This window comes from Poecilia reticulata, chromosome 12, assembly GCF_904066995.2.
Source record: "Poecilia reticulata chromosome 12, P_reticulata-male-v2, whole genome shotgun sequence".
Lineage (NCBI taxonomy): Eukaryota > Metazoa > Chordata > Actinopteri > Cyprinodontiformes > Poeciliidae > Poecilia > Poecilia reticulata.
The window spans coordinates 18,503,651-18,515,492 of record NC_088841.1 but is presented as its reverse complement, the minus strand read 5'-3'; the positions used below and the strand labels follow the sequence as shown (position 1 = coordinate 18,515,492).

At 36.3% G+C, this 11,842-nt stretch overlaps 2 protein-coding genes and 1 long non-coding RNA gene across 3 annotated transcripts; 1 reads left to right on the top strand and 2 right to left on the bottom strand.

The window, feature by feature from the left end:
- rnf170 (ring finger protein 170) lies at positions 1 to 8,551 on the bottom strand. Its single transcript, XM_008423931.3, has 7 exons — positions 8,364 to 8,551; positions 7,418 to 7,573; positions 7,039 to 7,114; positions 6,780 to 6,894; positions 6,531 to 6,604; positions 6,046 to 6,177; positions 1 to 1,287 (listed from the first exon to the last, which is right to left on the bottom strand). The coding sequence occupies exons 2-7, from the start codon at positions 7,555 to 7,557 to the stop codon at positions 1,018 to 1,020; spliced, it is 807 nt and encodes a 268-aa protein (XP_008422153.2). The 5' UTR covers positions 7,558 to 7,573; positions 8,364 to 8,551; the 3' UTR covers positions 1 to 1,017.
- On the bottom strand, positions 3,401 to 5,203 carry LOC145554117 (uncharacterized). Its single transcript, XR_014090157.1, has 3 exons — positions 4,909 to 5,203; positions 4,246 to 4,405; positions 3,401 to 3,976 (listed from the first exon to the last, which is right to left on the bottom strand). It is a non-coding gene; the product is annotated as an uncharacterized LOC145554117 (long non-coding RNA).
- Positions 8,552 to 8,794: 243 nt separating the features above from the next.
- gpn3 (GPN-loop GTPase 3) lies at positions 8,795 to 11,789 on the top strand. The gene is made up of 8 exons (XM_008423932.3): positions 8,795 to 8,963; positions 9,109 to 9,217; positions 9,359 to 9,526; positions 10,194 to 10,318; positions 10,433 to 10,548; positions 10,689 to 10,785; positions 10,866 to 10,994; positions 11,442 to 11,789. The coding sequence occupies exons 1-8, from the start codon at positions 8,916 to 8,918 to the stop codon at positions 11,505 to 11,507; spliced, it is 858 nt and encodes a 285-aa protein (XP_008422154.1). The 5' UTR covers positions 8,795 to 8,915; the 3' UTR covers positions 11,508 to 11,789.
- The last annotated feature ends 53 nt before the right edge of the window (positions 11,790 to 11,842 follow it).

Here is an 11,842-nt window from a genome sequence, read left to right as displayed (position 1 = left end):
GAAAGTTCAAAATTGTTTTAATATTCATCATATTGTAATAAAATATGACTTTAAGATCTTTTGCAAACAATGCCAATTCATGTGACTTTTGAAAGCAAAACAGTTGGTCTGTGTGGATTTAAACTGAGACGGTGCTCTTCAGTAGTACACAGACATGTCATTTCATCATCTGAAGATAATACACCTGTACCACTGATGAAACTATTTACAAATAATTACAAAAAAAGATCTGCATTGTACATGCTAATGCCAACAGTGTACTGAATACAAAAGGAAGCAAAGTGTTGAAGAATTGACCATCTGATTCCATAGCTCAAACCAAATTTACTTTTCACAACAGAATGTCAAAGTAAACTTAACAGAAATGACTTCACATTCATTTTTAGACGATTTACATTCAAAATTGTCCAGAATTATCTGTTTGTATTTTCCCTGTATGCATGCAGGAAGCAGGTTTTGATTACTGAATTTAAATTGTTGCTTAAAAAGATTATTCCGAGAATTTTTCCAACCGGTTCAACAAGCTCTGCTTTCCCAAGTTATCATAAAATATGCATAGTTACACGTCATTGTGATGACAACAAGATCAAACAGGAACTCTTTTACCATTCGACACTTGTTCTTTGAAGTGAAAATTAAGATGGAATCATTACATATGAACCCATAAATACAAGACTTTCAAGACGTCATTGTATTGCACAGTTGTCCATATTATGTTGATAATCACATTACTTAAGATTTGTATTTTTTTTTTAAATGGGTAAATTTTGAAGCAGTACATTGTTCATACATGTTCATTTGATCGTAACTTGTTTGCCTGAAATCCTTTGCCTTGTAAATGTCAATGAGAACCTTTGTAACAAAATCTGATGTTCACAATGTTTTGCTAACCTCTGTCCAGTCAGACGCCTGTGGTCCATTTAATTTAAGTGAAGCCCTCTGAGAAAACCCAATATTTTTTAACAAACTCTTCTCAGATATTCATCTCTCTTTTGTCCCCCGTTTCTGTATGTGGGCCTAGCCGTTAAGCCTCTGCGTAACCACTTCTCTGTACATGATAGAGATGTACACAAACAGGAGGAGGATCACAAAGAAGTCGTCCATGAAGCCCAGAAGGCCGAAAAGAGCTTCCGGGAGAATGTCGAGTGGCGAGGCCAGGTAGGTGATGGCACCGATGAGACAGAGAAGGATTCGAATCCGGAACATCCAGAAGAGTCCGCCCACAGAAAACATCTCCCTGAAGGCATGACGGAGCAGGGTGGGGACGTCCCGCAGCCTGTCCATAAGCTGATAGGAGGAAAACAGACAAGATATAGTATTATGAAAAGGCGTCTTCTAAACTCAGGGCGGGCCACATTCACTGGCATCCACTGCAGATATAAGCAAAAGAAAAACAGCTCTACAACTAGAAAATGTGCATTTCCTGCAAGAATGAAGTGTGAATGATGTAAACTGAATGCCACTGCTGTATGGAAGTAATTATGTGCCATCAGAATTTGAATAAAAAATGCATCTGAAATTTGAATGTTGTATATTTGTTCTTACTTTTTCAATTTAAAAATTAATTCAGAATATATTTTTGACCTAAAAAAAATTTCAGTGTCATTATTTGTACATGTATGCAAATTTCATTTGTTAAAAAAAATTCACATTCCTATTTCAGAGATCAAATTTTCAATATATATATTTTTTCAGTGTTAAAAAAATTCAACATATAAAAAAATTCAACTTTTAAAAATTCAAATGCAATATTTTCAGTGTCCTACAAATTCAACTTGCTCAAATTCGCTGTCTCAAATTCAACATCTAAAAATTCGCTGTACAAAAATGGCGAGGTTACTTCAGGTCACAGACATTAGCAATCGTTGTCAGATTTCAACACTGAGCTAATCACATGACCTAAGCGTCATATTGAAGAAATACCAGCATCACCGAGGCCAGCGACCATGGAGGCCAACGCAAACCCAACGGTGAGTCTATGCTTTCATATTTCTGTAGTACATTTTATTTTGCGCATGAACTTTGATACATGACATTAAAGCTTGATTTAAAACACGGGTTTGGGCCGTTGTTAATCTTACGCCATGTAATGCTGGCATATTAGTTCTCGCTACCCGCTAGACCTCCACCCCCTTCTCTTGGCTGTCCTACGCCCAATTTTCCCCTGTTTTATTTAAAAAAGGAGTATCACTTGCGCCAAGTCTAGAATCTTTAAAGATAACTGATGGGTAGCGACTTTCCGGGTTGTTTGTATGTTGTCTTAGGTGAGACTGATCAGGCGGTCTTAGTAAAAGTCGTAATTTTCCAGGAGATGCTACCGCTAATGTAGAAGCTAATATGGCTGCCTTGTGTGCTTCAAGGAGGGGCTGTGAACTTTACCGACATTAATTAGAACCACAACCCCATTCTGTTCATCTACTGTGTTGTTCATGTGACTTCATTTATGAATAAATTTATACATTTATGGTCATTATAGCGTCATCCAAACGGCTGCTTCTCTTATCTGACAAGTGTTGATATATATTAATTTACATTCTTTTACTTTGCGTTACAAAACGTCGTTCTGTTACCTAGCAACATTACAAACAACCTCCCTTGTTTTTTCATTTGATTTTAACTCATTTTGAAGAAAATATATGCTTGCAAGTACAGCTGTTAACTTATTAAAATCATTTTAATCCCCACTACTTTGTATCTCCAAAATATATCTTTGGTTACAAAGAATGTTTGAGCTATGCTAAAATTTGTGATTAATGTTGTAATTAAAAGCAAATTCTGATTAAGTTAGACACCATTCAATTCCTGAACCCCACAGTGCCTTGATAGAGGTACATTTTAATTGGATAATTTAATGTGTAGCATGTATACTATCATTCATTTAATTTATTACATAGGAATCTGCAATCAAGTACATTTTGAGTTCTCTTGATCCCTTCTTTGTGTTTTCCAGGGTGTAGATTCCCGAAATTGAATGGGAGGAGAGCGGGCTTCCTCTTCAGGAAGAGTCAAACGTCACAGTACCAAATTCAAGTTGTGCAACTGACTGACGAACAAATGGACTTAAGAGACGCAGTAAACCCAAAGGCACATCACTGTCTTTTGGTTGTGACATTTATATTGGTGCAGTTCTGTTTTGTGAACAGTTCTTCACTCTGTGAAACTTGTCCAGTTTCAAAATTCAGCATTTATGAAATGTAAAGCTAAGTGCTGATCATATTACCACAAAGGTAAAATTTGTGCTTTGGAAAAGTGAGTCATAGTGCTTTTATGGTAGACATGTTAAAGAACTAAAATGTTCTACATTTGTGAGTTGATTGTTCTTTTTTTCTCAAAAGGAACCTAGTGGGTACAGTTGTGTAGGACCTTAATTTTCTTGCATTATAAGAATGGAAAAGTTAAGTTTGTCTTATGTCATTTATTTTCTAATACTTCAAGCATAGATGAATATTCAATAAAATATTGCATAAAAACAGTTTCCGTTTCATATTTCCTGTACAAACAGTGCTGACTCAGAAACTCTGAACATAGTTACTCTAACATTTAAGATTTACAGGAATGCTTGACAAACATTTCAGCTACTTAGTCGTCACTTCAAAGAACAACTTAATGTCAAGACTGCGGTGAATGATGAACAGTATTTGTAAAAAAAAAAAAAGAAGCTAATAATAAAACGACTTTGTAATTTTACTTAATTGCCATATTGAAATGCAATTATTGAACAAATGAAACACCAATGCACTGAGTTCTCAAAGAAGACCAAAGCCAGTCCCAACCGATTTAAGACACACCGTCATATCAGCATACAGAGCCTGGTAGGTAGAGTAATGGCTTGGAAGGCGTAAACGTTCACTGCAGGTGGATGAAGTGGGCTTGTGGTTTGGTCCAGTTGACTGCACTACTTCAGGCTTCAGTTCCTGCCATGGAGCCTCCCAGCCAACCCAAAATCTCATGAGCTGGTGCAGATTGTCTGAAAATGCTAGGAAAAGTATAATTTTTTTTAGATACATGGTGAGTTTCCTGTAGATGGAATCATTCATAAAGCTGACTTTGAGATATGACTTTATGCGAATGTCTTTTCCATCTAAGAAACTAATGAATATGAATGTGATGTCCTTCAAAAATCATGCTGGTATAATACCAGCATAATACATTTGTTATTTATCATTCTCAAAATAACAAACATTGGCCAAATGTTTATACAGACATTTTACCTTCTTTGAGAAACTTATGGAGAAACCCTGTCACCTGCAGTTTCTGCTTCCAAGACATCATCGCTGTCGTCACCGTCATCACTTTGCTTCTTCACCTGTGGCCAACTGATTGACTGCAGGACCATCTGTAATTGTAGAAATAGAAATGGCTCCAAACGATCATGGAGTCTATCAAAAATATGATCCATATGTTCCTTGAAAAGAAAAAAGAAAAAAAATGTCAACAACATTGTCAGTAAAATAAAAAAACTATTTTGAAATCAGTAGGTCGGAAATCAATTAATGTCGGAAGAGTTCACAGCCCCTCCTTGAAGCACACAAGGCAGCCATATTAGCTTCTACATTAGCAGTAGCATCTCCTGGAAAATTACGACTTTTACTAAGACCGCCTGATCAGTCTCACCTAAGACAACATACAAACAACCCGGAAAGTCGCTACCCATCAGTTATCTTTAAAGATTCTAGACTTGGCGCAAGTGATACTCCTTTTTTAAATAAAACAGGGGAAAATTGGGCGTAGGACAGCCAAGAGAAGGGGGTGGAGGTCTAGCGGGTAGCGAGAACTAATATGCCAGCATTACATGGCGTAAGATTAACAACGGCCCAAACCCGTGTTTTAAATCAAGCTTTAATGTCATGTATCAAAGTTCATGCGCAAAATAAAATGTACTACAGAAATATGAAAGCATAGACTCACCGTTGGGTTTGCGTTCGCCTCCATGGTCGCTGGCCTCGGTGATGCTGGTATTTCTTCAATATGACGCTTAGGTCATGTGATTAGCTCAGTGTTGAAATCTGACAACGATTGCTAATGTCTGTGACCTGAAGTAACCTCGCCATTTTTGTACAGCGAATTTTTAGATGTTGAATTTGAGACAGCGAATTTGAGCAAGTTGAATTTGTAGGACACTGAAAATATTGCATTTGAATTTTTAAAAGTTGAATTTTTTTATATGTTGAATTTTTTTAACACTGAAAAAAATATATATATTGAAAATTTGATCTCTGAAATAGGAATGTGAATTTTTTTAACAAATGAAATTTGCATACATGTACAAATAATGACACTGAAATTTTTTTTAGGTCAAAAATATATTCTGAATTAATTTTTAAATTGAAAAAGTAAGAACAAATATACAACATTCAAATTTCAGATGCATTTTTTATTCAAATTCTGATGGCACATAATTACTTCCATACTGCTGAAAACAGCAAAACTACTTGAAGTCAAACGCAGAACAGTTGCAGAAATAAGCAGAAGCAGCAGAAAAAAATAAAACAGTCTGCAAATCTTACACAGCAAAACTGTCTGCCTAAAATGGAAAACAACTTTAAGTCTATGCTAAAACCTCAGACAATCAGTTTTAAAAATTGTTGCAGAACATGCTGCTCACTGACCTAAAGTGTAAGATCATAGCTAACATTAGCTAAAAAGATGACATTAGCATAAATGCAATTATTATGTTGGCTTACACCAACATGCTGACTAACATTAACTTAGGCTCTATAAAGTTATTAAAGTTGTATCTTAAAGTTGTCCATTATAGTGTTGGGTTCGTCTTCATAATGAAGAATAAAAATAAATACACACAGTCAAAGAAAAAGGTGATTTTTTTTTTAAATAAAAATTTCAGTTGAGATTAAAAAAGTATAGATTTCCTTACAGTTACACAACTGAACATGACAGACACTGCATGCTATTCTAAAAGAATATATTAGTACATTCTTTTTTATGTAATAAAAAAATCTTTAAAGATCTCCATAGATATTTACAAGACGATTTCAGCTTATGTAAATGCAGCCTGTATGAGGAAAAAAAAAAAAAAAGACTCACAGATCTTGGCTGACCAGAAAATCTGCGGTTGTAATCGTTGATGTCTCGTAATATAAGCTGAGGTTCGGCCTCGCCGTCCTGAACCCTCTGAGGAGCGGCGTGCTCGTGAAATAACGGGAACAGAAGTGTTACCTAGAAAAACACAAACAAAATACATGTCTAAGACAAACGGCAAAATCTATAAACACAATCTCACAACACATTTCGAAGAATCACTGAAATTAAACAAACTGTTGTTCAAGTGTAACATATCTTTTATAATTAGTAGTTTGATTTCACAATGGTATACAAGCTTTTCAGGCAAACTCAGAAGAATTGTGCAGGAAAGGGAAAGCTTAGTCTTTCCAGAGGTGCAGCAACCACTGCACCTCTGGTTTTAACTATAAAACCCACAAGATTTGTTTTTCCCCACAAACTTTAAAGGCATTAAGGCATAACAATGGCATGATTGCAATATGGTAATGATGTGGCATTGTATCACTCACCATTTGTCTGCAGATTGGGCAGTTGATCGCACCCAGCCAGGTGCCGTACCTCCAATAAGCTATAAGGCAGGAGCCTTTGCAAAAAGACAACACATAAAACAGCAATATTGAGAACACCAATGTTGTAAAAATGTGAAGGAAAAAAAAGTATTTACATTAATGATTGTATCAACTCATCGTTTCCTCTGTTTCTTACTATACTAACCACGCCAGAAACACGTGAATTTGTAAAACGGTCCACGCAATTACCACAGAAAAGGTGTCCACAGTTGGTCTCCACAGGCAGCACAGCCTGCTGTAAACACACAGGGCAAGACATGTCTGTGTAATACTGCTGTCTAGCCTCTGCCTGCGGATTTTCATCCTAAGGAGAAGAAATGTAGAAAAGACACGTAAAATATCTGCAATGACTCAGTCATTTGCACTTTATACAAATATATAGATGTAATTCAAATGACAGTAATCATGGCATTTCAACAAAGTCGTGCCTAAAAGTTATTAGTTTTACCTGCTCAGTTTGGAGCTGCTGTCGGACAGCTCGAACGTGCTCCTGATTTTCAGGATGGATATTCTGCTCTTCCTGTCTGTAAAGGACAAAAGGAGTTTTTTTTTTTAGGTTCACAGGTTTCAAACAAGATCACAGGAAGATTAAAGGTGATTTCTCTGACTGGATGAGGAGACTGCAGCTGGGATTGTTTTGTTGACAACTGGTTTGTAACACATATGCATGTGTTAGTTTCAAAGAACTCTACGAAATTTAAATCAGTCAGAAAGAAATACCTAGCTGGATTTTTATATTAAAAATGACACTTCGTACACCTGTTTTTTTTTTTTTTAACAAATTTCTCAAAACAATTTTAATTAACCAGCCTGACTTAGTGGTTTACCTGCAGAGCAAAGTGAAGATGCCTGCAAGCAATGTGAAACTGACAACCACTACAAACAAAACCTGGTTGCTAACACCCTCAATGATGGTGTCCTCATCTTGGATCAGGTAGTCCAAGTCCCCACTTTGACCATCCTCCATTATAAACACTCATAGCCTGCAACAATGAACAGAAGAGGAAAGTGTAGGTTACCGTCTTCAAGGTTTTCTTTGACACTTTTATGTAGATGATCGAGGAATCATATCACATTTGAAACAAGCAGAAAAATTACACTTTCGGAACAACTAGAGCTAGAGTGTAAGATGCAGAAAGCAAAAAAGGCGGGGCTCCAAATTATCATGGCTTTATAAAACATTTAGCCACCTCTGTATCAAACTCAAAGTAGACATTTTAATGAATTCTTGTTGGAATTTATTACAAATATTTTTTTTTTCAAAGGACGAACTGGAAGGGTTGCTTACATTGTAAGCAGAGTTAACCCAAAAGGTATTGTCGTAATATAATGACAATACTTTTTAGTGTAATTTCAGGAACAAACAACATTTTAATCGCATACTGAGTTTCATGTCAAAACAAAATGGGGGCTAGATTGTTAAGTAGTATTTTGGTGGTTGCGCCATGGACAGGCTCAATGAACACCAAGGCCGAGCTTATATTTTTCGAAACTGAAATAAGTGGACTGGGGTTGGCTCGTTAGCAAAAAGCCATGTAACGCTTGAGAATAGGGAAGATGCTTGTTTAGCCTTGGACGTTTCGTTTTCATAAGATCAGAGGAGTTTAATCAAGGAAGGAGGAAACTAGGTTGTTATTTTTTTTTAACTATCTAAGTATTTCTACACAGTAGCTGTGAAAGAGTCAAATAACTACAAAGTTTTACTTAAGCAACATAACTCAAAACGTTAAAATATAAATTACAAGCTGAACTTAGAACGAGAAGGGTACTTACCAATAAGAAGCCTACTTTTACCCAAATATCTGTCTGCAACCGTAACCTGTCAAGTCCATTCACTCCGTCCAAGCATTTTGTTATGTATTTTTGTAAGTTAGCCAAGTGACCATATCGCATATCGTTGCATGGACAGCTGATAGCAGCTCACTCTATTCCCTCATTCTCGTTGTTACATTCTCATTGTTAGAATGTATTACCGCCGCCTAGTGTGCTGGAGTGAGAGCTGTCGTTTCACGACAGATCACCGATGGAATGTCAGTACAATCTTAATTCTGCCTTATAAATACATACTTAATAACATGAACATTTTTTATAGAGTTATTATTACCCAGTTAAACATAACATTAAAACTGAACCTTGAAATACTTACTTTTTCAAGGAGTGATAATTCACAGTCTAAGCACTAGGTGGCAATAGCGGTGCCTACAGCGTGGTGTCCTCGAACGAAGAAGTAGTCACACTAATACAGTGGTACCCAACTGTAGTAAGCTGTCGTGGATTATAAGAAAAGGTGAACTTCTCTTGAGCGGACTTCTCCAGAGGCAGAAAATGCCTCGTTATGCACAGTTAGTTATGGGCCCAGCTGGAAGCGGCAAGGTAACTTTCCTGGTCTGTGGTGAGAGGTTGTGCTATGTTGTTCGGCTAACATGTTGTGATGCGGCGTGAGGCTGTCCTGTTTTCTACGCAAAAGTAAAACGTGTTAGTCTTTTTTTTTTTAACACATTTGTTATTATTATTTCAGAGTACCTACTGCTCCACCATGGTTCAGCACGCAGAGTCGTTAAACCGCTCAGTCCAGGTGGTGAACCTGGATCCTGCTGCAGAGTATTTTAATTACCCTGTTATGGCAGGTAAGTTTTACTTTGCATGGATGTGTAACAGGAATACACATTACCAAGGAAATATGAATTAAATTAAGCTAGGAAAATGTTAGTGCCATAATACATTTAACACAGCTCTTTGTATGTTATATTCTGTTTCTGTTTTCTCAGACATCCGTGAACTCATTCAGGTGGATGACGTAATGGAGGATAACTCTCTGAGATTTGGCCCTAATGGAGGCCTGGTCTTCTGTATGGAGTACTTTGCCAACAACTTTGACTGGCTGGAAGAAAGCCTGGGCCACGTAGAAGATGACTACATATTGTTTGATTGCCCAGGTAAGTGCTCTGCGTTGGATTCAAGTTTTAATGAAGGTGGAAGCTTTATTAGGTTAGAGTTTATTTGAATAACTGATTTAATTTTAAAGCACAGTGTTTTTAAAGTCAATGTTCATGTGAAATGGGAAGAAAAGATGGAAACTGACAAGGAAAGCAGTAACACTGAACTAACTGCTGGAATTTCTTGCAATTACTTTTTATGTTGTAGGAGTAACAGCAATGTTTTATATCCTCTGTCTATCAGCAATACAGCTGCAAGACTCAAACCTTTTCTTCCAAAGAAATTATTCAAGTCTCTCTTAAATCTGCCCAAAACCTGGAGGAGAATATGTTATGTTGTAATCAGACTTTGCTTGAACCATTAAGCCATTTAAAAAGTATGTTTACAACAAAAGTACAATAAAACATGGTGGTGGAAGCTTTTTTTTCTTTTTTTTTTTTTTTAACTGAAATTTGTATTTATTTATATTTCATTTGAATTTTTACAGGATATGTGTAATTTTAAAGTTGGAAAAAGTTTACCAGCTGTTGATCTTGGTCACGTGTATATACTGAAAACATGCCATCTTAACAAGAGTCTGTGCAGTTCTTAGATCCACCTTAGCTGTTATTTAAGGAAAAGTGTCAGCTGTGCATGACTGATGCAGCGCTTCTCACACTTTTCCAGGTCAGATTGAGCTTTACACACACCTCCCTGTGATGAAGCAGCTGGTGGAGCAGCTCCAGCAGTGGGAGTTTCGCATTTGCGGGGTCTTTTTGGTAGACTCGCAGTTTATGGTCGAGTCTTTTAAGGTAACTTTCTCTGTGTTTTTTTTTTTCTTGTTCTTTTTTTTTGCTGAAGTAATATTCAAATGAACCTACTTTGATTTCAATATGCACTGGTGTTTCCATTATCTTGCACTCAAGTTCATCTCTGGAGTTATGGCTGCCCTCAGTGCAATGGTGTCGTTAGAAATTCCTCAAGTAAATGTCATGACAAAAATGGACCTGCTTGCTCCAAAGGCTAAGAAGGAAATTGAAAAGTAAGTTAGTAAGAATAAAACACTGAATACTTGACAACTTCGATGAGGCTGCACTTTATTTGTCAGATTTTGTTATGAACCTTGCTGATCCTTCTCTTCATACTGAGTTTTAAAATATTTTGTTGTTATATATTTACAAGGTACTTGGATCCAGACATGTACTCCATGATGGAAGATAACTCTGACACTTTCAGAAGCAAAAAGTTCAAAAAGCTTACTAAAGCAATTTGTGGTTTGGTAAGTAGAGTCCTAGTTTTGTTGTTTAATGATATTCTTGTAGTTTATATTCAGAAAACTAAGATTGTTTATGTCTCCAGATAGAAGACTACAGCATGGTAAGATTCCTGCCTTTTGACCGTACAGATGAGGAGGGGATAAACATAGTTCTGCAGCACATTGACTTCTCCATACAGTATGGAGAGGACCTGGAGGTTAAGGAGCCTAAGGTAAAATGACAAAACAAAACATTGGACACTTACTGAAAATGAATAATTACCGTCACATAGTTCCTTGCAGTAAAGCTTTGGAACCGATGTCACTGTGCAGAACAATATAGAATTCACAGCCTTTGAGCTTTTGACATTTGTGTCTAAAGGCAGTAGACCTGGTATTTTGCATTTAGGCTAGACAGCTCAAATTGGGGCTCTTAGTGTTGCCAAATACATTTTAACCGGTTCTCTGAAAGAAGTGGTGCTTGATTAACTGTCGGCTCATGTGGACATGCAAGTTTGCAGTTACCATACTTGAAAACAAAAAGTCGAGTAAATTACATTCAAGTTTTTGTTTGTAATGCAATAAAATGTGAAAGGGTGTATGAATAATCATGCAAGCCATTGTGTGTGTGGGTTTATATTTGTATATAATCATGACTTTTATGCTTTCCCTATTGACAGGAAGTTGACGAAGAGCAGTCCAACCTGAATTATGACGAGATCTTTCAAGACAAAGTCAGCAGCTGAGACAATTGAACCCTGAAGTGGAAAAATGACTTGCCATAAATGAAGTTCAACTTTAATGTTTGATATTCATTCCATGAATATTTCTGAAAAACTGACTGGACTTGCATAAAAGTATTTTGTTTCTTCTTTTAAATAACTTATAAAATTTAAAGGAACCTCAGTTTCATATTTTGTTATTTTAGAGTAATGTACACGTGTAAATCTTTGGCTTTTGGTTGATTTATTATAGATATAAAAACAAAATATATATTTTTAAAATAAAATATTGCTTACACCAGACAAGTTGCCCGTGTTTTTAAAATGTGGGGGGGGGGTACATAAACATGAATACGTGT